Source organism: Pteronotus mesoamericanus, unplaced genomic scaffold (assembly GCF_021234165.1).
Source record: "Pteronotus mesoamericanus isolate MK-2021 breed Mesoamerican mustached bat unplaced genomic scaffold, CSHL_Meso_final contig_221, whole genome shotgun sequence".
In the NCBI taxonomy this organism is placed as follows: Eukaryota; Metazoa; Chordata; class Mammalia; order Chiroptera; family Mormoopidae; genus Pteronotus; species Pteronotus mesoamericanus.
Window position 1 is genome coordinate 3,479,823 of NW_026555092.1, and position 24,417 is coordinate 3,504,239.

At 44.9% G+C, this 24,417-nt stretch overlaps 2 protein-coding genes and 1 pseudogene across 2 annotated transcripts in view; 2 read left to right on the forward strand and 1 right to left on the reverse strand.

Annotated features, from left to right (window-relative positions):
- RPL11 (ribosomal protein L11) overlaps nt 1-24,417 on the forward strand; it is a 189,572-nt gene that overhangs the window by 22,533 nt on the left and 142,622 nt on the right. The gene's annotated exons all lie outside the window — the stretch shown is intronic.
- On the reverse strand, nt 4,933-5,380 carry LOC129069174 (DNA-directed RNA polymerases I, II, and III subunit RPABC4-like; annotated as a pseudogene).
- On the forward strand, nt 7,277-23,724 carry ELOA (elongin A). Its single transcript, XM_054571713.1, has 11 exons — nt 7,277-7,429; nt 12,551-12,607; nt 13,607-13,713; nt 14,458-15,640; nt 16,020-16,131; nt 16,884-17,039; nt 17,140-17,237; nt 18,245-18,425; nt 18,744-18,855; nt 19,388-19,566; nt 21,221-23,724. Exons 1-11 carry the CDS (start codon nt 7,277-7,279, stop codon nt 21,280-21,282), a joined length of 2,400 nt encoding a protein of 799 aa, XP_054427688.1. The 3' UTR covers nt 21,283-23,724.

A 24,417-nucleotide genomic window follows, 5' to 3' on the forward strand; every position in this document is an offset into this window, starting at 1 on the left:
CTAGTCTGTGCCTATCACATTAACATCTGGAATTGCATGTGCCCTTTCCCCCATGACACAGAGTCATCCCTCCTTCCGCAGTAAATCACAAAGTGAAGCCTCTTGTGGTGAAGTGGGAAGAGCATCGTTTTCACAACCAGAGAGCTGGGTTTCAGTCCTGGTGGTTGCTGTGGCCGCAGCAAGCCTCAGTTTCTTTTTCTGTAAAATGAGGTCAATCATACCTGCCTCATAAGGTTTTCCTTTGACTGAAAAAACATTTAAAGCACCCACTCCTACTTATGTCTCCCATTGGATTTTTGTCATTATTGACACCATAACTACTCTGCCTTCATGCCAGGTTAGAGGAGCGTCTTACCCGGTGGGGAGGGATCCAACACTGCTTGTCTGTCTTAGGCAGCTGTGCTCCCACGAGTGGTCTTTCTGTAGGTTTGCCTGGCCTTTATCTGTGGTGACAGTTTCTCTGATTCTTGGTTACACAGCAACTTCTCTAGAGAGTAAGTTCCTTGAGGGAGGTCACGCTGGTTTAAACACAGTGGTTCTGTGTGGCTGAAGGTCATGCAGGTGTGAACACGGTTCTGTGTGGCTGGTCTGGCATCTGTGTTCAGAGAGATTACCTGCCTTTTGTTCTCTGGCCCTCCACGGGTAATCAGGCCTTCCTTCTTTGTAGGTCTTCATTCTCTCACTTGGTCAGCTAAGCTTGGGGATGCCCCTCTGTGGGAAGCAGAGGCTACTGGGATTCATTTAAAAAAGTGTCCTTTCTGCCCTGGCTGGTGTGGCTCAGTGGACTGAGCGCCAGCCTGTGAAGCAAAGGGTCGCGGGTTCAGTTTCTAGTCAGGGCACATGCCTGGGTTGCAGGCCAGGTCCCCAGTTCGGGGTGTGTGAGAGGCAACCACACATTGATGTTTCTCTCCCTCTCTTTCTCCCTCCCTTCCACTCTTTCTAAAAATAAATAAATAAAATCTTTTAAAAAAAAGTGTCCTTTCCCTGGAGGAGTTCCTAGGCTTGTAGGACAGACAGACCCAAGCATGCAGACAGACATTGGGAAGCTGCGAGGCGGAGTACCTTACTTGCTTTGGGGGGCAGATGGCAAGGAAGGTTCTTGAAGGTGGTGACACCTGCATCCTGAGAGTGTGTGGGTGTCCCCTGGAGGGACTGGCTTGGGCAGAGTCACAAAGGAGAGAAAGAATGTGGTGTGAGCAGGACAAAGGCAAGCAGTTGGGTTTCCTAGAACGCAGGCAGGGGCCAGACAACATAGGACTTGAGATTGTAATTGTTGTAGATCAAAGCAAAGTAGTCAGATGTCATCCATTTCTCCTGGTTTAAGCTAATATGTCACCCTAAGGTTCTTGGATCTTAGTGTTCCCCAAACTTCTGTCATTCTTGAACCACCTTAATGATTTTTACCTTATATGAGTTTCTGCCACTATGTATCCACTTAATTTTTATTTAAAAAGACTTACCTTTTTAAAAAAGTAAATTTATTTTATTTTATTTACTTAAAAAATGTTTAAATTGGCCCTGACTGGTGTGGCTCGGTTGGGCATCATCCCAGAAAACTGTAAGGTTGCTGATTCAACTGCTATCCAGGGCACATGCCTATGTTTCAGGTCCAGTCCCCAGCTGGGGCAGCCGATCAATGTTTCTGTCCTTCTTTTCCTCCCTCTCTTCCCTTTTATCTAAAAATAAATCTTAACAATTTTTTAATTTGATTTTATATTTATTTTTTAAAGTAATTTTTTAAAAGATTTTATTTTATTTTTAGAGGGGAAGGTAGGGCGAATGGGAGGCAGAGAAACAATGTGTAGTTGCCACTAATGCGCCCCCCTACTGGGGACCTGGCCTGCAACCCAGGCGTGTGCCCTGGCTGGGAATCCAACAGACAACCCTTTGGTTTGCAGGCCGGCGGCTCAGCCCCCTGAGCCACACCAGCCAGGCTTTAAATTGATTTCAGAGACAGACAGGCAGGCAGGCAGGCAGGCAGACATGAATTGTTGTTCCACTTACTTTATTCATTTCTTGGTTGATTCTTGTATGTGCCCTGATGGGGGGTTGAACTCGCACCCTGGCATATTGGGATGAAGTTCTAACCAACTGAGCTACCCAGCCAGGACTAAGTAATTTATTTTAAAAGGAAACTTTATGTCATTGTTACTGTTATCATTACTTTGCCCAATTAGTCCTGCTCAGTTAACAGTTGAGGGACCAGGTTTCTCAGTTTTGGTTTGTCATTTACCACATTTGAGCTAGTTGCTCAACCTTTCTGAGCATTGGGTTCACATCCTTAAAATGCCCCATGAGACTGTTGGAAGGTGGAGAGATACACAGAAAGGTGACATAGAACTGGGCCTTCTGGAAGGCACTGGACAAGTAATAGCTATTCTTACTCCCATGCAGTATTTTCTTAATCTTCTTTACTTAACTCAGTGGTTTTTAGTCTTCCCCCTCACCCACCTCAACAAGAGGAGGGAGGTGTGGACGTTTTTGAGAATCTGTCATTTGTGGACATCCAAACTCAGGTGGGTCATAGACCTCTTCTGACCTCAGAGGTGAAAACTTAATCAATCCAGACTTAATCCAATCAGCCCATGTTTCTTCCCTCTCCCTTCCTCTCCCTCCATCCTCCTCCCTTCCTCTTACCTGTCTAGCCACATCAGCTCTCAGCTAGCTGCCTTTAGCTTACACGTTTTCTAACAACTTCATTCCAAGGGCATTTTCAGCAAAGACCACAACCACATTCTTGGTTTCTGGAGCTGAGGGTATGGTATCACTGAAGTTTCCTAATCATCAGTTTCTTTCTGTGTAAAATGTATAGTGAGGATTAATTAAGATAACCTCATTGAGATTACACATGCAATCTCATTTAATCCACACAGCCTGCTAGGTTCTAGGCAGTTTTAGCCACAGTGATATCTTATATAATGGGAAGAGAGGATTAAAAACATGAACACTAGCATCATTTCAAATTGTGACAAATGCTATAACAAAAAACAAGATAAAGAGCTAAGGGAAATCCTTTAGGCTAGCAGTTTTCAAACTTCATCTTGTGGCATACATAAACTGATTTCTAAAGTTTTGTGGCACACCAAAAAATATGCTTTTTTGCCAGTCTGACCGAAAAAATAGGTATAATTTTGATTCATTCACACAGGATGGCTATTGTTGTGTTGGTTTATCATTTTTTAGTGTGACAATCTAAGGGAAAAGAGGTAAGTGCCCCTGACTAAATAGTCAGGTGTTGCATTTAAAAAAATTTTTTAAATTATTTTTGGAGAGAGGGGAAGGGAGGGAGAAAGAGAAGGAGAAAAAACATCCATGTTTGAGAGACACATTGATGGGTTGCCTCTCGCACACCTGCAGCTGGGGACCTGGCCTGCAACCCAGGCCTGTGCACTGACTGGGAACCAAACCAGCCACATTTTGGTTTGAGGGATGATACCTAACCTACTGAGCTACACCATTCAGAGAGGGTGTTGCATGTTATAAAACTTTCTGGGGCACACCAGTTAAAAATTGCTGATTTAGATTATTACCTGGATACAATTTATGTAAATTCACAAAGTATCAAAGTATTTACTTGTTACTCTTTGGTTTTTACGGTCACTTTTTTTCCTGGTAAATACAGCTCCTCCAGGGGCTGCTCGCTGCCTTCTTTAGACAAAGGGTCTCAGAGGATTTCTAGGCCCTGATATCCTCAACATTGTTAGTGGGGATTTAATCCAACATCAAGGCAGTCTGTGAAAGGTGTGGATTTTAAACCTCAGACACCATTCCCTGGAGCTGGCAGCCTCCGCTTGTATGACTATATTTGAGGAAGGCAAATGAATCCAGCCTGTGAAACCCAGGAAGATGCCATCCCTAAATAAATAGCCAACTGAACATGTTTGAAGGATGTGAAACAAAGATGAATACAGTCAATTCAGAAAAATGAGCCCATTGGGGAAGAGAACAGCAGCTACAGCTGTGCAGAACAGACTGCCCCGGTGGAGGGTTTCGTGCCCTCCTTCGCAGCAGCATGCAACATTCCCTTTACCAAGGCCGTGTTTTCCCTAATAGTTGCTGCCTTAAAAAAACCCCTACTAAATGCCAGTCACTTAATATTACATATGAATAAGTCTCACAAGAATTCAGTAAAGTAGAAGGAAACAACGTCAGTGAGTGGAGCCACAGTTGGCACTGGTATAGAATAGGGGGTTGGAGCTCAGGTTGTCACTGATTCCCCAACCCTGTGTCCTTTACACCCCACCTTCCAACCAATCTCAGATGCTGCCTGCTTGGTAAGGTAGAGGAGTGGCAGCGCCAGGCCAGGAGAGGGCCACGGGGAAGCCCTCCCCCCACCCATATTCCTCAACACACTGTCCAGCCCACAGACACTCCCTTGAGTATGCCATGAAAGGCAAGGGCTTCTTGCCTTATTGAGGACAAGATGGTTGGTGGGTTTATTTTCTCATTTGTCTTTCAGTTTTTTAAAATGACTCTAGTAGCAGTCAACCTGGGATTGCTCTTTTCCAAAATTAAAATAAGTAGCCCGTATTTGTTGCAAACACTCAAAAGAGTGTATAGCAGAATATGAGAGCTTCCCTGCCATTCTTTCTCCCAGAGCATAGCCTTAAACATGCCTTCTGAGCCAAATGAGGTGGATCTTTTAATTCCTCTCATGGGGCACTATTGTGTGGGCAAAAGAGCTAGGGAGTCCTCAGGTTTTCAGGTAATACTCTGGACTAGCCTTAAGTTTAATAATTCTGTTTTTTTTTTAAATTACAAATATAATTGAACAAAAGTAATTTCCTTATATAAACTAATAACAGACACTTAAATACAGTATGGTTTTTAAAATGAAATCATATATATATAGTTGTATTCACAATGATAAGTACACTACTCAAACCTATACAACATTAACAGCAAATCCAAATGCGAACAGATATTTCTCTGAATTCCATGTTTCATTGAGCATCGAAAACCACCAATCTTTTAGTCCTTTTCTTGTACATTATTCTGTATCCACATTCTCTGCATCGGATTGGATCCCTGGATTTTATTTCATTTTCTGTGTGACATTCTCCACAGATACATCATAGGCTGCTGCTTTGGGGGTTGGATGTCCTTCTGGGTGTCCATTGTTAGTCCCCACGTAGCTTCTACAAACTCCTCACTCTCGCTTCCACACAAAATTGCGGCTCGTTGTTGTAATTAGTTCAGTTTTTAACAGACCTTCATGAAATACGTGTGAGGTATTGTTGATCCAAGATGGACAAACAGCCTCTGACCGAGGGTGTTGAGCACCAGTGTGTTAATCAAAGATTACAATGGTAATTCCCTAGTGAGCCTATACATAGTACCATTTTAAGAAGTGGCTAAAGCCCTGGCTAGGTGGCTCAGTTGGTTAGTGTCACCCCGATACATCAAGGATGTGGGTTTGATCCCCAGCCAGGGCACATACAAAAATCAACCAATGAGCCCTGGCTGGTGTAGCTCAGTGGACCGAGCGCAGGTCTGCAATCCAAAAGGTTGCCGGCTCATTTCCTGGTCAGGGCACAGGCCTGGGTTGTGGGCCAGGTCCCCAGTCGGGGCATGGGAGAGGCAACCAATGTTTCTCTCACAGGTTGATCTTTCTCGCCGCCCCCCACCCCCCCACGCACCACCTTTCTCCTTCCCTTCCCCTCTCTATAAAAATAAGTAAATAAAAATCTTCAAAAAATTAAAAAAAATCAATCAATGAATGCATAAAATAAGTGGGACAAGTCACCATTTCCCTCTCTTCCTCTCTCAAATCAATAATTGAAAAAGTGGTTAAAAACTCTTTTTAATCAGAAAGACACAGACATAATTAACTGATCGGGGTGAGTAGTCATATATTCTATTCAAGTGTAAGCTCTCTTTCCTTTGCAGGTAAGGCTGACACAGATGCCGCGGGTCGGTGGGGGGCAGGGGGGGGGGACTGGGTCTGGAAGCCCCGAGCAGCATGAATTGTTTCTTTTCATTCTGGTTGTTGAGCTCTCCCTGGGTACCATGTGCAAAATGTTCCATGTGTCCTGAGTATATGCCAGGTCACTTAGTCAGCAATTCTGCATCAAGAATAGGTTCGTTTTCCTTTGCTCCCGTGCTACATTTTCAACATGGAAAGAATTTTAAATGTAAGAGCATTTGCTGTGTAGAGGAGGGAGACTTTAGGGCCAGGACTGGAATCCTCCCCTCACTCCCAGTTCCGTGTCTTTTCCATTACACCCCGTTATTGGGGCACCAAGCGGGTGGTCATTAATCTTGTATGGACTTTTTATCCGAGGCTGATAATTAAGTCCGCCAGCAGCAGCCTTAATGTTGGACAGCTTGGTCACTGCATTTGATAAACAGCAGCCCAGTGACAAGACAGACAAATAAATGGACAATTTATAACTTGAGAAGGGTCAGTTGCAGAGGGGTGGGAACACAGTGGGGGAGGGGCTTCGCAGTATAGTAAGTGTATGAAAGCGCATTTGAAGAAACAACTCACATTGCTTTTTTCCAGAGCAGGGACCTGGAAGAGTCGTTCTTTCGTTCGTTCGTTCGTTCATTCATTCATTTGGTGCCTATGTACCAGACACAGTTTGCGGAAAATCGCAGGTTATTACCTCATGTAGCTGAGCTGTTTGACTTTTCACGAATCCCTTTCTCTCTGGGCCTCAGTTCCTCGACCCATTCAGAGATGTGCCTTCACAGTAAACCTAGACTATTTAGATTCAAATTCCAGCGTCACCTCTTTCCTGTTACGTGACCACATGCAATTTAATTTGGTCTTCGTGAGCCTCGGTTTTCTCATCGGTGAAGTGGGAATAAAATAACCCGCTTCATCGGGTTGTATGGAGGGTGAAATTACGGTAGCGCTCGACGCGGGTGGGCGCCCTCGTCAGCCCGGCCGACTCCCGGAGCGGCGGACGGGCCCGGAGCCCCTGACAGGTGTCACCTAGGGCGTGGCTCCCCGCCCCCGGGGGCGCTCGGGGCTTACGGAGCCGGGGTCTGGCCCTGGGGCCCAGTGGCCCAGGTCGTCTTTAGGAGACGCCGCGGAGGTCTTCTAGGTTTGGGCTCCGCGCAGCGAGGGCCAGGAGCGGGGCTGCTCGGGGAGGCCGGCGCCGGGCCCCAGCGGCCCCGGCTCCCGGCGCTCGCGGCCGCCGAGTGGGCCCCGGGGACCGGCCGGCCGCCCCTGGGGGCGGGGCCTGCGGCCGACCAGGCCCCGCGCCCCGCACCTTCCCACCCCGCGGGGGCCCGGAAGGGGCCAGCGGCGCTTCCGTCTCCGCCGGGGATGCACGGAGGGCGGAGCCGCGGCCCGAGGACGCGACGCGAGCCCAGTTCCGGCGAGGAGGCCGCGCCAGTGACAGCGATGGCGGCGGAGTCGGCGCTCCAAGTTGTGGAGAAGCTGCAGGCGCGGCTGGCCGCGAACCCGGACCCGAAGAAGGTGAGCCGGTGGGCAGCGCGGAGCGGGGCGGGCGTTGTGCGGGCGCTGCCCCGTAACGGTCATGGGCCCGGGCGCGGCCTCCCCTGGTCGCCCGGGGCCGTTGGGGCTCGGACCCGGAGCCAGGCCCCGTCGCGCCCGCAGCCTGGCGTCGGGGAGTTCGCGGCCATCGGCCGCTGCCCACGCGGGGCCATCCCGCGGGTCGGGCGGCGGGTCCCGGCGGACCGCGGCCTCCCTGCCTCCCGGGCCGGGCCCCCCGGCGGACCGCGGCGCGCAGCGTGCGGACCCCGCGTGTCGGCGGGGCTCGCCGGCGCTCCGCCGCTGTCCCGGGCCAGCTGTTTCCTGTCGGGAGAGCCCGCCCGGAGTTAACTCCGGCCGGCCCCGTCCCTCCCTGCGAGGCGTCCTGATTGCCCAGCGTTTTGATGTTCGCTCGCGGGAGCAGGAGGTGATTCTGTCTGCGTGATGGAGTCCGGGCTCCGTGTGCGGTCCTGCGCCTCCAAAAGACGTTTTTATTGCTTTCCGGCTTGATATTAGATCGCGGACCTTTTCACTTCCTCGGTAAATCCCTTTAAAAACAAAACAGAATAAGCCTCAGGTCACCTAGCTGGGAATAGCCTAAAAACTTAGTTTGACATTGGAAGAAGAAAAAAAAGAGGCTAGAAGTTGCAGGTAGATTTCAATTTCCTTCTGGCCTTGATTGAAAGGTAAGAGCTACCGTTTCTCGTTTTGCAGCGAGTGATGGGCAACCATTTTTAATTGTACTCAGTTTTGTTTTATTTTTAAAACTGTTTTCTTAAGTTAAATGCATTCTTCTCCCTCTCTTTCTGTTATCCCGCTTCTCAGTGCCTGGGAGTGGGGCGAATGTTAGAATTTTTAAATATTGAAATACACGGATGGAAACCCCTCAGGTTTGACGTTCTCTGCCGGGATTCTAGCCAGAGTGTAGGTCCTAAGGGTGAACCCCTCAGCTGGGCGCCCCTAGAAGAGGAAGTAATCGAGGAGGTGCTCGACGCCGTAAGTGGCGGTGAGACTAGGGTTCCTGGACGTTGGGGGCGTTCTGTGCCGGGCCTGTGTCTTCACCTGCTTTCTTCCTAAGACTTAAACTGAAAGGCAGAAGTGTCAGGCTCCTGGGACGTGCGTGCTCAGCAGGTAGGAATCGCCACGCTTCACAGTTTTTCTTGAAGGGCCCTTTTCTCTTCACCTTGTTCCCTGCTTGTCATAGGTGAGGGCTGGTTTTTTTCTCCTCCGTTTCTGAAGGCCGCACACAGCATCTCACCATCAGACCACTTTTTAACTCTTCGCATTCATACCTAGCTCAGAAATCCCCTTACTTAGGAAGCCATTTTAGTTTTAAACCTGTGAAAACTTAAACCCTTTCAATTACTTTGTGTTTTATTTTCTATTGTGGTTTCAGTACTTAGTGGCCAGGCATATTTACAAGCTTCTTTTTAAAATAACCCTTTGTGGACCGCTAATAAATGTTCATTATTTCTGAATACTAGTTTGTTTTCCTAAACACTCTATGTTTGTGACTGATCTTTAAAACCTTAAAGCAATATTATGTAAATCCATTCCCCAACCCCAATTTTGGTCTTTCTGTCAGGTTTTTAAAAATGCACCATGCGTTATCTATAGTCATTCTTCCACTGGAATTTAATTTTTAAATTTTTTTAATTTTAATTTTTATTGTATTTTTTTCATTACCATTTACTTCCCTTATACTGTATTCCACCTCCATCCACCTCTAGAATTTATATTTTGAAGTAGCTTTTCTAAATAGTTGATGAGCATGAAATTTCAAATTAGGAAACTATTTGACTTCTCATTCTATTTGAACTAGTAGTGATTATTGCCAGTATTTGAACTTTATCTTACCAGGTAGGAATTACCATGGACTTCTGGTTTTGTGTGTATGAAGTGAGCATTAAAAGGGTGAAAAAATGTTGGGAGATGGTTTTTGCAAAGGGCGCAGTAGTTGGCGTTCAGAAACGAGCTAACTGCAGGGGAAAACCGCAAGCCGGCACACTGGCCTTCTCAACCTCTGTCAGCCTGACAAGCTCCCGCAGGTTGTTCTAGAAATCGCAAGAAGATTATATAGCAGCATTGAATTTGCAACTAGATCTTGATTTCAAACCATTATTAGCCACAGAGTGAATTCCACCCCTATGTTCCTGGATTTCCTGGTAGTAAACATGGTGTTTAACTGTTTTCACTTTTGAGTCCATCTACGGTCAAGGCCGACTTGTGGAAAAGGTAACGGGCGGAGACCAGGATCACTTGGTTCCTGCTGTTTTATGGGAAACAATTTTCATGGCTGGTAAAGCTACCTGTCCAGTGTTACATTTTGAATAGTAACTACCCATAGTGAAAACTACCCAGAACACAGTTTGATGGCAAGTGGAGAATAAGGAATCAACATTATGAACATCTTTTGCTCTTCAGGTTGAAGGAGTGCACAAAGGACAGCTGAAATTTCTAAACGTGTATTGTGCAAGTGTTTGATATTTCTTAGTGATCTGCTGTCGGTTCTTGCAGACTCTACAGTGGATCTGTTAGTTTAATAATGTTTCCATCTACCTGAGGACGCCCAAAGTGCTTTTTCCTTGTTACTGTTTTTCTCGAACCTCATTGAAAATAGAGGGGCTTTGAAGCCCTTTTCTCTTACATTGGGCTAAATCATTTTGAAAATCTCTAGAGTTTTAGTTTTATCTGCTTCTAAGTCTCCCCTTTTAAGCCAAAGCCAACCAAAAAGGTAGCATTTACTCCTCCAGTTAGTGCCAGGCTTTGAGATAGAACACACCCTCAGCGACTTCAAGGCCCATCCTTAACATTGGCTTTGTAAAGGTCCCGAGTACCCTTTGTCCCCATGGTGACCTCTTTTACAACGTGGACTCTAAACTAACAATGTGATAATACCGAAGAGCTTTTGCTTTGCTTGGGGTGTGCTTAGAGGCAGATGAGCTACAGCTCTATTTTCTGTTCCTATTTTCTAAGGACAACGTTACTATGTTGGATGTTTCTCCTGGCTTTGTAGTACACTCTGGTAGATGTATACACCTGACTAACTAGCTCAATAGGCAAGTTACCTAACCTCACTGAGCTTGGTTTCAATATCTATAAAATGGGGAGAATAATATCCACTTTATAGAGGTGGTTAATGAAGATGAAATAAAGTAGCATGTAAAACTTAGCATAGTAGCCATCACATAGTCGATTGTATTTAGTGGCATTAGAGGAGACAACCTATTTTTAACCTTCCAATGATTCTGAATTTTCCTTTAAGAAAAGGAATTGGCATTAATCTTTGTACCCATAGCTTGGTTGACAAGAAATACGCATAAACTTTCTCCTAAGTTGGATGTTGGTGGTCATCAAATTTGAAATGGAGGGTAATTTTCACTCAGCTATGAAGGTGAAACTCCCTAGATTTGGCATTTGGCTTTTCATTTGTTCCTAGTCAAGCAATATTATCATTCATGATCCAGGTGCTTGCTTAGTGACCATATTCAGTAATTACTGAAGTAGAATGACCGGAAAAACATACTTGCTACTCCACCTATAGCACTGAGACATACTGATTACACCCTGGGTTACACATGGACAAAGGACAGAGCTTGTTGTTTAACATTTAAATGTAAAGGTAGTCACAGTTATCTATTTTTTAAAAGGTTTTATTTACTTTTTAAGAGAGAGGGGAAGGGAGAAAGGGAGAGAAATAGCAATGTGTGAGAGATACATCTATCGGTTGCCTCTTGCATGCTCCCAGTTGGGGACCTGGCCCACGACCCAGGCATGTGCTCCGACTGGAAATTGAACCAACGACCTTTTGGTTCGCAGGCAGATGCTCAGTCCACTGAGCCACACCAGCCAGGGCACAGTTATCTATTTTGAACTACTTGTACTTTGAAGCTTCTGTTTACATGTGCATACACATTTGCAAGAGAAAGGCATGGCCAATAATAACTTTTGGTAGAAATGGAGCAAGTACGAATTGGCTGGTGAATATCTGTTTGAGGAGCAAGGGTAGACATTTAAAGACCTGTTTGTTGATGAATGAAATGATTAATAGTAAACATGTATAAAACTTTTATACACTTCCAGGCACTATGGCTAAGGACTACACATGGTTTATCCCAGTGAATACTTGTGCAGTAGAAACAGGATCCAGATCTTATTTTGCAGATGAAGTAAATGAGGTTCAGAGAGGTTACTGACTTGCACAAGATCACCTGGCAAGGAGGTGACAGAGCCAAACTGAGGCCTGTCTCTGAGTCCGGAACTCTGTCTTAACAGCCATGCTGTCCTGATTTTGACCTAGTTTTAGGGACTACAGAAAGGAAATGTGGCCAAACTCAGATCACTTTTCTAATCTACCCAGACATTTTGTGTTTACCATTAAGGGCAAAGCTCTGATTCGGGCAACTTGAAATTAGCCTTGGCTTCCCACTGTATGCAAAAAAAAAAATTCTGTTAAACACTGCTGACTCTGCATGGGAACATGATACCCTTTTCTTATAGAGAGCTCTTTTTATTTTCCTCGGTGCCAGGTCTGCGGGTAATTTTCCCAAGAGTGGTATCTTCCTCAGAAATTCTCTCTCAAAACTGGGGCAAAATGATAGTTGATGACTTTTCTTAGAGTTGATAGGTTTGATTCTCTTCTCTAAGTCTCATTTCCCATTGGTGTAGCATAGTGATTCAAAGCGGGGAATCTAAAGCCACAGGCCTAAGTGACTCTTGCCCTGCTTGCATCCTAGGGCCAATAACTTACTTTGTTTTTAAAAAAAAAAAAAAAATCACCAGGCATTATTTATTTTCTCCACACTTAAAAAAATTGTTAAGACATTTGAAAAAAAAATTATGATATGCTACAAAATGTATATGATAGAAAAAGAGATTACTGAACATATACTAGGAGAAAAACAACTTCAAAACTTTTCATAATACTTTTCACAAATAACTTATCTTTCCTGAGCCTGTTTACATACTTGCAAAATAGGGATAATAACCATACTTGTTACTGTATAATACTTAGATAAGTATTTAACCATCAGATATTATTCTTGCTTGTTCCAGTGAATGACTTTGATTTTATAGGAATTAACGTTTATTTTATTCCCTCTGCAGGTATTAAAATATTTGAAGAAACTCTCCGCCTTGCCTATTACAGTAGACATACTTGCGGTAAGAACTGTATAACTTTAGATATTATATAAAACTATATCCCATGCCTTTCCCACTGGTAGCGATTGAACAGTAAGATAGAAAGCTTGGGCTGTGGAAATGAAAGACATGAGACATGGGGCCATATATTGAATTAGTTCATTCATATGAAATGTTCAAATAGGCAGATCATAGGCAGAAAATAGACTGTGGTTGCTGAGGGTGAGGGGGAATTGGGAGCAACAAAGTTTCTTTCTAGGGTGACAGGTATGTTCTGGAATTAGTGGTGCTAGTTGCACAGTATTGTGAGTGTTCTAGAAACCACTGAACTATACACTTTAAAATGGTTAAAATGGGTCCTGACCACTGTGGCTCAGTTGGGCGTTGTCCCAGAAAGCCAATGGCCCCCAGTTCGTTTCCTGGTCAAGGCACATGCCTAGGTTGCAGCTGGTCCCTGGTTAGGGTGCGTGGGAGAGGAAACCAATCGATGTTTCTCTCCCTCTTCCTCCCTCCCTTCCCCTCTCTCTAAAAATAAATAAATGCAATCTTTAAATGGGTAAAATGTTGAACTTATTGTTGTGTGAATTTTATCTCAAAAAGTTTTCCTAAAAATTAAAAGAACATTGGCTTTGGCATCAACTGGGTTCAAATCCAAGTTCTGTGACTTTAGGCTGTACTTTGTTAAAATGGGGTAGTTTCCTGCCTCACAGAGTTGTTGTAAAGGTTGATTCAGATACTGTATGCAGAGCTCTTAGCTCAGTGCCTGACCTGCCAAAATCACTCTAGTTACTCTTGTACAAGTGTTTTAATTCAGTATTTCCTCTTTGGTATTCTTTGCTACTGTGTGTCATTAGAAGTTTGGGAGACAGAAACAAAGTAATTTTGTATCAGACTTGCAGGGTATATTTTAGGAAGGGAGTTATTGGTTTGGTGAAAAGCAGGAGGTCTGATTTTTTTTTTTTTTTTTTTTTGAAAACCCATTTCCTCAACCCTCTAACAATTCCTTTGTCCAACTTATAGGAGACTGGCGTTGGGAAAACAGTAAATAGCTTACGAAAACACGAGCACGTTGGAAGCTTTGCCAGGGACCTAGTGGCTCAGTGGAAGAAGTTGGTTCCTGTGGAACGGTAAAAACATTGCTCTGTAGGTTTGTTCAAGTTCATGGTTAAATCTGACATTTGGAGTGTTTACAGACAAAATTTTTTTCTTTTATTATTTCTTCTCTGCCTTCTTATTTAAAATATTTATTTTTGCCTCGACTGATGTGGCTCAGTTGGTTGGAGTGTCCTCCCGTAAACCAAAAGGTCACAGTGTTACCCCCGGGCACCAACGACCCCCGGGCGGGCACGTATGGGACGGCAGCCCATCAGTGCTTCTCTCTTGCGTCAGTGTTTCTCCCCTCCGCTGTCTCTAAAAGCAGTGAAAAATTGTCCTTGGGTGAGAATGAAAAAGAAATAAATTTTAGAAAAAGGATCAAGATTTCTTTTATTATTAACATTTTGGTATGTCTCTTTCTATCCCTTTCTAAAAAGACTTTTTATGTAGTTGCACACAAACTATATATAACAGCTCCCTTTTTATGTAACAATTAAATATGTCCCTTGTTAATCATTTTCACGTTGACAAGATACTTGATCTTCTTTCTGTCCTGCAGTTAAACTCATCATTTTCCATTTTATTATTTGAGTCCCCAGTTTTAAAACTTAGTTGCATATCTTTTAGTGGAGCACACTTACGTTCTTCCCAAGATCTTGTTTCTAACTCTGCATTCTCTCCAGCTCTATTATGAGTTCAGGTTCCGGGACTTTGTCCTCTAAACAAGGATAACACTGAGATTTAAAACTGCTTCATCTGCATCTTCTTTTATTTAGAAACACTGACCCTGATGAACAGGACTTTGAGAAGAACAATTCCCGAAAGCGCCCCAGGGATGCTCTTCAGAAGGAGGAGGAGCTCAGGGGGGACTACGGAGAAAACTGGAGCGCCTCCAGCAGCCAGCCGTACAGTCCCGACCACAGGCAGAAAAAGCACAGAAAACCCTCAGAGCTCGAAAAGCCTCACAGAGTGTCTCATAGTCAGGAGAGGAGAGAAGAGCGAAAGAGGGGCCACAGGGTTTCACCAATTTACTCTTCAGACCACGAATCTTCGGATTATGGCCATGTTCAGTCCCCCCCATCGTCTGGCAATCCTCATCAGGCGTCCGTGGACCATTACAGGTCCCCGGACGAGGACCAGGAGCCCTTCGCTCCACACCAGAAGCCTGGGAAGGGCCACAGTAATGCCTTTCAGGACAGACGGGGGGTCAGTCAGGAAAGACACCTGGGTGAACCCCAGGGGAAAGGGGTTGTGAGTCACAACAAGGAGCACAAATCTTCCCATAAAGATAAACGTCCAGTGGATGACAGGGGAGAGGAGAAGTCCCCGTTGAGCAGAGAGAAATCCCACAAGGCCGCCTCCAAAGAGGAAAACCGGAGGTCCCTCTCAGGGGATGGCACGAAGGAGAAACTGCCCTCTAGTGGTATCAAGAAAGAGAAGGACAGAGAGGGCAGCACCAAGAAGTTTGTGTCTCCCTTGGAGCTCACTCCAGACAACCACCTCAAAAAGCAAAAGCACAAAGACTCAGAGAAATCCAAATCAGACAAAAACAAGCAAAGTCTAGACAGCTTAGACATAGGAAAGGGGGCCAGAGACCTGCTGCCCAAGGCAAAGGAAAAAGTTTCTAACAGCCTAAAGACTCAAGAAGGGAAAGTAAAAACTCATTCAAATAGAAAGTCAGTGGACTCCCTCCCTAAAGTTGAGGAAGCAGATATGGATGATGAATTTGAGCAACCCACCATGTCTTTTGAGTCATACCTCAGCTATGACCAGCCCCGGAAGAAAAAGAAAAAGATTGTGAAAACCTCATCTGCGGCTGTTGGAGCAAAAGGACTTAAAAAAAATGATTCAAAAAGCACTAGTAAAAACTTGGACTCAGTTCAGAAATTACCTAAAGTGAACGAAAACAAGTCAGAGAAACTTCAGCCGGCTAGAGCTGATTCAGCCAAGCCGAGAAAGGTAACCCTTTCAGCCCCTTGGTGGCTTCCCATTCAGAGCATCTGGTTTTGCGGATCTTGCCCAGGACCCACCTTGCTGCTGTTTGGCTTGGCTGGCTTTTCTGTGGCCTGTTGAATTTCAGTTCGAAGTAATTTCCTCGGGGCCTGTCTAGCTGCCAGGGTAGGGATTACCCAAGGAAAGCATTTGCTGAGGCGTCCCGTTGGGCTGGGCCTGTCTGTGTGGATTTCCTGACTCAGGTGGTCAGACCTGACTGCCACCCCTCCTCCAGCCAGGACCTGCCTGGGACTTGTGTGCCCCTGCAGCACGGCTGGGGATGGACTGTGGGAAGGGAAGCTGTGCCTGTAACAGGGCTCTCCGGTCACTGGTCTCTTCTCTGCAGGTCCCCACCGATGCGTTGCCAGTTTTGCCAGACCTCCCATTACCTATGATACAGGCCAATTACCGGCCGCTTCCTTCCCTTGAATTGGTGTCCTTCCAACCAAAGCGAAAAGGTAATTTTCTATGGTTTGTTTTTTTTTTTTTAAATGGAAGATTTAAAAAATTCGTTCATGACCTGTCATCAGATTTTGGTGTGTTTTCTAATTGCGCAGGCTCTTGGGTTTGAATCCAGCTCTGGCTTCTACAGGCTCTGTGAATTTGGGTTGTAACTTAACAAATTACGGACTTTAGTTTCATATTCTGTAAATGGGAAGAATAATAGTTTCTGACTCATAGGGCTGTTAAGTGAACTAAAAGCTAATAAAGCTCTTAGTTCCCAGTTTTCCCACATAGTAAGTGTTCAGTAAATCATAGCTGCTGCTCTTAATTAGCAGGCTTTTCTTCTATATATGTTCAACATGAGCTGTTTATCTTTAAAAAAAGTCTAGTTTTAGTAGCAAAAGAATTCAAAGCCACGTAAGTGTTTCTCAGCAAGAGACTAACAAAGTGTGGTTCATCCACACAGTGGCTCCTGTGCAAGTTTAGAAAGTCTCTGTATGGACATGGAATACTTTTTAAAATGTGGTAAATGAAAAATAAAAAAAAAAGGTGATAGTAAGTATGTTACTAATTGGTTAAAAGGGAATAAAATTCATATTTGCTTGCTTTTGCATAGACTCTCTGGAAGGATACACAAGAAACTGGTGACACTGGTTGCTTCTGAGGAAGGGAACTGGGAGGCTGAGGAATAGGATGGGAAGGTGAGTTTTCACTATATAGCACAGAGCCTTTTGTAACTTACATTTCTGTTTTTCTTTCGCTGTAGCACACTCTTCTCCCCAGGAAGAGGAAGAAGCTGGATTCACTGGACGGAGAATGAATTCTAAGATGCAGGTGTATTCTGGTTCCAAGTGTGCCTATCTCCCCAAAATGATGACCTTGCACCAGCAGTGCATCCGGGTACTTAAAAACAACATTGACTGTAAGTCACATGCTTTTCTCTTGCTCTCAGGCAGCTGGGACCTTATCACTGGGTTTCTGGGCTGCTGCTACTCAATGCCTTCATCTCTGATTCTCTGCAGCGATCTTTGAAGTGGGAGGTGTCCCATATTCTGTTCTTGAACCTGTTTTGGAGAGGTGTACGCCTGATCAGCTGTATCGTATAGAGGAATACAATCACGTAAGTATCCTGTTTGGGTGGAAAGAGGGCAGTTTTCTTGCCGGTGTCTCCAAAAATAGCTTTGTCTCTGTGAATCTGCTGTGGCTGAAGGGCAGGCCACTGGTGGGTCACTTTCCGGGCATGATTGTTTTGCCAGTGGGCCTTTAAACAAGAATATTTTTAGCATCTGCCTCTGGCGTCTTAAGTAGGCCTCTTGGGCTAGAATCAAGGTGGGGTTCAAAGGGAGCAGGAGAACACTTCCCACAGCTCCCTTGAATTTGCCTAGTCACAGAGATCAAGGGAGAATTCTGGCAGCACAGCATCTGGGATCCAGGCCTGGGACAGCTTTGTGTTGCCACTCAGGTGTCTGGTGAATTTTTAAAAGATCATGAATGGCTGGGTGTGCCCTAGAAACATTGAGATCTATCCAAAAACCCTTCTCATAATGCTGGAACATACTCATCTGATCGCGTTAGCTGTTTCTCTGATTTCAAGGGCTTATAACATATCTTTTAGGTCGCCCCTTGCCGTTACAGTTCAGTGTAGTACTCGGGAAATGCCTGGATTCTGCCCTTGACTGATTTTTCTAAAGGAAAAGACTGATCTTAAACCAGTTTTTTTATTGTCTTGTCTCCTAGCCCCACAACTGCCCAAAAGCAGCTAGTATAGTGCTTCATATTTAACTCTTTTAATTTGTGATTATGTATTTATTAATTTTCGAGGAGGGGAGAGAGACAGACAGACATTGATTTGTTGTTCCACTTATTTTTTCATTCATTGGTTGATTCTTGTATGTGCCCTGACCAGGGACTGAACCTGCAACTTTGGCACATTGGGATGATTTTCTAACCAACCTGAGCTACCCAGCCAGGGCCAATTTAGTGAATTTTTTTTCCCCCTAGAACCATGGTATTTTAATGTAACACTATATAGACCAAAAAATCATTAGGACAGCCTAGGTGATTAAGGGTGGAAAAGAGATATGTAAGAGTGTTTGTGTATAAATGATGTCCTGGTTCTGACTTTAGGTATTAATTGAAGAAACAGATCAATTATGGAAAGTTCATTGTCACCGAGACTTTAAGGAGGAAAGGCCAGAAGAGTATGAGTCATGGCGGGAGATGTACTTGCGGCTTCAGGATGCCCGAGAGCAGCGACTACAATTACTGACAAAGAATATCAAATTTGCACATGCCAATAAGCCCAAAGGTACGCTGGGGGCCAGGCAGCAGGACAGGGCCTAGCAAAACAGTGAGCCCTGTGCTCTGGTCCACAGCAGGATCTTGGTGGGCCCAGCTGACGTAGGGCCCCTGGCCCCTAACTCTCTTGAATTTGCACAAGCGGGGCAGAGGTGGGGTTTTTTCCTGCCACTGCTCACGCTACCCTACAGAGCAGTTTTCAGGGTTGGTAAACCCTCAGCTTTGAGAGCATTTGAAAAGCCTTTTTCTGGTAATAGTGTAGGTTATTGAAATAACACTAGCATCTCTGGTCAAGAAGACGGGTATTACTCTCCATATTTCTCCACAGGACGACAAGCACAGATGGCCTATGTCGACTCTGACGCCAAGCCACCTCGTGATGTTCGAAGGAGGCAGGAGAAGTTTGGAACAGGAGGATCGGCTGTGCCGGAGAAAATAAAGTACGATCCCTGCTCCTCTGGTTCTGCAAGCTCCAGGAAGGGAGTCCAAGAGCTTGTCACTTGCTTCGAGAATGCTTAGGCGCAAGAAGCGATTTCATTTTTTGGGGGGGAAAGCGCAGTGGTGCAGAGTGGGTTCTGGAGCCTCAGCTTCCTTGGCTGCTGTGCAGGCGGGATAATTATTCCTGCCTCTCAGGGAGATCAAGATGAAGTGGAGAATAGGGCCTGGCTTCCGGGAAACACTCACTTATGCTTTCCCTTTTTCTTTTTTTAAATAAATGGGATTTACGACTATATTATTTAAGTCGTACTAGCATTTTCAAAATGCAGATTTACACCTAAACAGTGAAAAGTTAGTTGAGATTATCATTCATTCTGAAGGGCCCATCCTAGAGTCATTTCCAGAACCTAGGATGCTGGAGTTCACTGGTCAAACCCACGACTGAGTCTTCCTTAAAAAGACCAGCATCAGATTGTTGGTGCTGCAGGTAGATTTCTCCTGCTAACGACTAACCAGCTTTGTCCTGTGTTGCAGGATCAAGCCAGCCCCTTACCCCACAGGAAGCAACCATGCTCCCTCCAGCAGTGGCAGCAGCAGCTTTAACGCCAGCCCCGAAAAGCCAGCCTATGATGGCCCGAGCACCAAAAGTGCCCACTTCATGCCCGTGGTCAGCAGCACTGTTTCCTACGATCCTCGGAAACCTGCTGTGAAGAGTGAGTGGCTTGGAGTTTCTGCTCAGATATTTCAAAACTAGTATTTGAGCCTTTAAAGGCATTACCCTGGCATCATTTTGTGTACTGGATGTAGCATATGTATGATGCCTTGCACATAGTCCATCTAAATGTCAGTCCCTCCTTTCCTCTGCTTTGTGCATAATGCATGTGTATCTTTTATTTTAAAGATTTTATTTATTTATTTTTAGAGAGAGGGGAAGGGAGTGAGAAAGAGAGGGTGAGAAACTTTGATGTGAGAGGGAAACATTGATAGGTTGCCTCTTGTATGTGCCCTACTGGGACTGGGAACCAAACCTGCAACCCAGACATGGTGCCCTCACCGGGATTTGACCTGGTGACCTTTTCCCATTGCGGGATGACGCCCAACCAACTGAGCCACACTAGTCAGGGCTGCATGTATATCTTTTTTATTTTTTAAAGATTTTAATTTATTTTTAGAGAAGGGAGGGATAAAGGGAGGGAGTAGGAACATCACTGTGAGATAGATATAGCAATAGGTTGCCCTTGCACACTCCTCAGCCAGGCGACCTGGCCCATAACCCAGGCACATGTCCTGACTGGGAGTCAAACTAGTGACCTTTTGGTTTGCAGGCCAGCACTCAATCCACCGAACCATACCAGCCAGGACTTTTTTTTTGGGGGGGGGGGGGGTTGTATTTATCTACTACTTTGAGAGAGGGGGAGATAGACAGGGAGAGAAACATCAGTCAGTTGGCCTCTCACATATCCCCAGCTGGGGACCTGGCCCGCAACCCAGGCATGTGCCCTGCCTGGGAATCGAACCTACAACCTTTCAGTTTGCAGGCTGGCCCTCAAGGCGCTGAGCCACACCAGCCAGGGCTGCAGATGTATCTTTTATATAATGCATAATGAGTATTCATTTTGGCACTCTGCTTTATTTTACCTAAATGTAAACTTCTTGCAGCCAATAAGATAGGATTCATAACTATTATTGACAGCTACATGATAGTCCATCTTACTGAGGTATTATAACCTTAAAACCCAAGCTTCAAATATTGTATCTAGTTGGGTCTGTTTTGTATTTTATTAACTTGATTACCATAGGCTATACCCAGTATTCTAAGGAGATGCCCTAACTTAAAAGCATTAATCTATATTTACTTCAGAGCCCATGGGAGGAGGGTAGGAGTCCTGGCTTAAGCTTTGGCTGAGCTCCAGTTAACCAGTCCTTTCGTGGTGTTTGCATTGAGCTCGAGTTAGACCTATTGCTACAGTGGACAGACAGGGTGGGAAGGGAGTGCTTTCTGCTCATTTGGATGTTGGTGAGGCAGAGTTAAATTATGGCTCAGCATGGCCTTTCAAGTCTGGATTGAATTCCAGTTCTGCCACTTACTGTATAATCAGGGGCAAGTTGGCCAGTCTCTCTGAGTCTTGGTGAGGTTGTTAGAATTAGAGACAGTGATTGTTCTGGGCCTGGCAGGTGCTCAGCAGGTGTTAGCGCTGTGCTGCTGCTTTTATTATGGTGTTAGCAGACAGCTACTACTTGCATCCTTTTGTCTGGTGGTGCAGAACTAAGAGTGATGAGACTTTGGCTTTGACTGTCAACCACTGGTGGTGTATGTCTAAACTGCCATGGATTTGAAACAATGGCCTTATTTTTCTTTTTTCACAGAAATTGCCCCCATGATGGCTAAGACGATTAAAGCTTTCAAGAACAGATTCTCCCGACGATAAACTGAGGACTTGCCTTGGATGTGGAATTTGGGGGTGAGGAAGATAAGGACAGTGGGGGTTGGGGAATGGAACTTCCAAAGGAGACCCAGTCTTCTGCTTTGTGGAAGCTTTGGTCTCCGAGTCCTGCACAGTTCGCTGGTGTCACATCCGTGAACCTGTGAGCCGCAGCCACTGCCTCCCTGCCTGGAGAATACTTCAGAATTCTGAAGAAGATGTGAAGTCTCAGTCTCACTGAGCATTTTAAGGTCAATTATACTTTTGTTGTTATTTAGCTTCTTTGTAAACTATAAGATAGTTTTAATTAATAAATATTGCCCAGATTGTATTTATAATACCCCCAGGTTTTTTTGTTTTTTGTCCTCTACCACACACTTAGCCTTTTATTTTCAGGGTCCTTTATTAGTTACACAAAAGCCTAATGAAAGCCATTCCCCGTCCCAGTTCGGCTCTCCTGAGTGGACTCTGGTTCAGAGGGAGGACTGGGCATCGCCAGCGCCTGCGTGGTGCCTGCCCCACATAGGGCAAGGAGTGGGTCCTGGGCTGCCTGTCCTAGAGGGGCCCTCAACGTGCAGTCAGGAAGCGTTCAGGTTAGACCCCTCACCTCTGAGGTCCTGCGCAGTGTTGCTTTGCGTTCCTATGCAGGAGCAACTTTCTTATTCATTAAATAGTATTTATTAAGGGAGATTATTTGTAAAGGTCTAGAATCTTTCTCCCATCCTTTTTGCCAGTTTCCACTTTTTTTTTTTTTTTTTTTTTTTGAGGCTCACTAGAGAACACAGAACTTTGGGAGATCAATTTGCACAGAACCAATTTCCAGTGTCCAAAAACTTTAGGGTTCTTTTTCCTTCTCCCATTATCATGGGGAGAAACACAAATACATGGCAGGGCTTTTTATAGTGTTCCATGCCCATCCCCCTCCCCCAACCCGGCCCCAATACAACTTTAGAGTTTTAAAAGCCGGCACTTTAACCTCTTGATCCCTGTGAATTCCTAGAAGTGAATGGTTTTAAAAGTTGTAATGCTAGGCTGGAAATCGGTTTTGCTTTCTTTAAAAGGTAAGATCATGTGATTGGAAGAGCACAACAATTTGCTGTGTTTTGTAGAGGACTTTGCAGCTGAAGCTCTTTCTACTCTTTGAGTGTTTAGCCAGAATTTGGAGGGAAGGGCCAACTTAGCGAAAGTGTCTGAGCTGTAGTGTCAAGGTAGTGGAGAACAACAAGAGTGTCCATCAGTTTGGGAGGGGAGGTTCTCACTTTTGAGTTGCCTTAGGGGTAAGATCAGAATGCAGACAGGATCAGTGCCCTTCTTGGCTGCTGAAGAACACTGATCTAGTAGGAACCGACTTGGTTTTGACCCAGGTGGAAATAGATGCTATAAACTGAGGTGCTTGTTCTTATGACACCTGGTGAGTAGACTTGAGAACGTGATTAATGTGACAACCTAAGGAGCGTAGCAGTCAGTCCCTTCAACAAGCTGGCTAAAGCTCAGAGTAGGGAGTCCCTTGTCTTTAACCGTCTTGGAGACCTCAGTTCTGCTAACTTTGAAAATCCAGAGCAGTGGCTGTTCAGTGTGCACTGCTGTACAGGGTGCCTGCTGCGATGGGGCATAAGTATTGTTCTGTTTTAATTTACTGTATTTTTTAATTGGGTAAAGCATTATTTATCTTGATTGATTGTACTACCATTCCACCCCTATCCCCAAATCTAGTATTAGGAATCCTCCTACCTAAAACCAAGTGAACATTTGGGTCAGATGCCTACAATAGCTTCCTCAAGGTGTCCACCACCTTGAATTTGTCCCTTAGCTCTGTGTTCAAGTGTCTGTCATTGAAACTAGTTTTTCGTATTTCGGATTCAGTTGTGTATGATTTAATTTCCTTTCTTAGGAGTCTTTAGGTGGGGAGGGGGAAAAACATACACGTTCATCCCAACATCGCTACCATAAAGATTTGTGATTGCCTCTGTTTGCATAGAGCCAGATCTTCCCCCAGTCCCCTTCCAAGCGTGTCTGCATCAGGGATGTCACTTGGTGAGAACAGTAAGGAGGGAAGAGGAGAGAATGAATTTCTAAATGACCTCTTCACCTGGGTTATTGAAATGGCTGCAGAGCAGATATAGGATGATGTTGAACCTTTGGTCTCATTTGTGAAAATTTGTGCAATTTTTTTTCTGTGCAACACTACATACCAATCACCAAATTACAAATTAACCCTTTGTGATCGATGGTATAATGAGCAGTTTCTTTAGGGCTTTCTCTTTCCGGGAAGCGGGAGGGAAAGGAGCAAGATATCATCCTGCTCTTCATTTGTATTTTGGTCCCAAAATGTAAATACAATTTTCTATGTTACTTTTTTGTGGTAACTACCAAGATGAATATTTTAATTAGATAAGTTATATGAAAAGGAAGAAAAATTCCATGTCTAAATAAAAAGACAAACAAAAAATCCCATATACTGTTGTCTTTCTCCCTTATTGTGTCACAGCATGGAAGCTGGTCACAAAATGTCTGGTTCCCGGGCTGTGAGGCAGAGATCTTAATCCTTGGCCCAGGCCATAGAGGAGGTTGGGATTTTGTCTGTAGCACAGCAGGACTGGGGGAAGGGAAAGAGCCCTGTAAGCAAAGGAGGAACTCAGACAAACGTGAGCAACTAGAGGGGACCAGGCACTGTCCTCCGTTACCCTTAAAACCCTGCGACTGAGCTAATAGCCCCATTAACAGTTAGAAGCTCAGGCCCAGGCAGTGAAATAATGCACCCAAAGCCACACAGCTAGTCAGTAGCAAAGGAAACTCAGATTCTCCGACTGCAGAGAATGCCACTCTACCTTTCAGTCACTTCCTGGGGGTGTGAACGACACTGGTAGGTCCCTTGGTCTTACAATGGCTTCCTAATGAGAACATAATGAGCACTAATGCAGGCCCTGTCAACAAGGAATTAATGAGAACCTGCTGTGTTGGCTGAGCGGCTGGAGTTCCAGCAGCTTCTAATGGAGCCAAGGGCTTGGTTTCAGCCCCTGCGTACATCCAGTGGGTTGGATCTTCCCTTAAACCTACAACATCTCGTGGCAACACAGTTTTACTGTCCCTTCTCTCCTAGAGACGGAATTTTTGGTATATAGTCTGGACTAATTTTTCCCA

Bases quoted from the DNA above. Each gene is read 5' to 3' on its own strand.
- ELOA (XM_054571713.1), top strand. From the start codon at position 7,277: ATGCACGGAGGGCGGAGCCGCGGCCCGAGGACGCGACGCGAGCCCAGT. The intron at 7,430-12,550 runs GTGAGCCGGTGG...TTCCCTCTGCAG, and splicing joins CGAACCCGGACCCGAAGAAG to GTATTAAAATATTTGAAGAA. The intron at 12,608-13,606 runs GTAAGAACTGTA...TCCAACTTATAG, and splicing joins TTACAGTAGACATACTTGCG to GAGACTGGCGTTGGGAAAAC.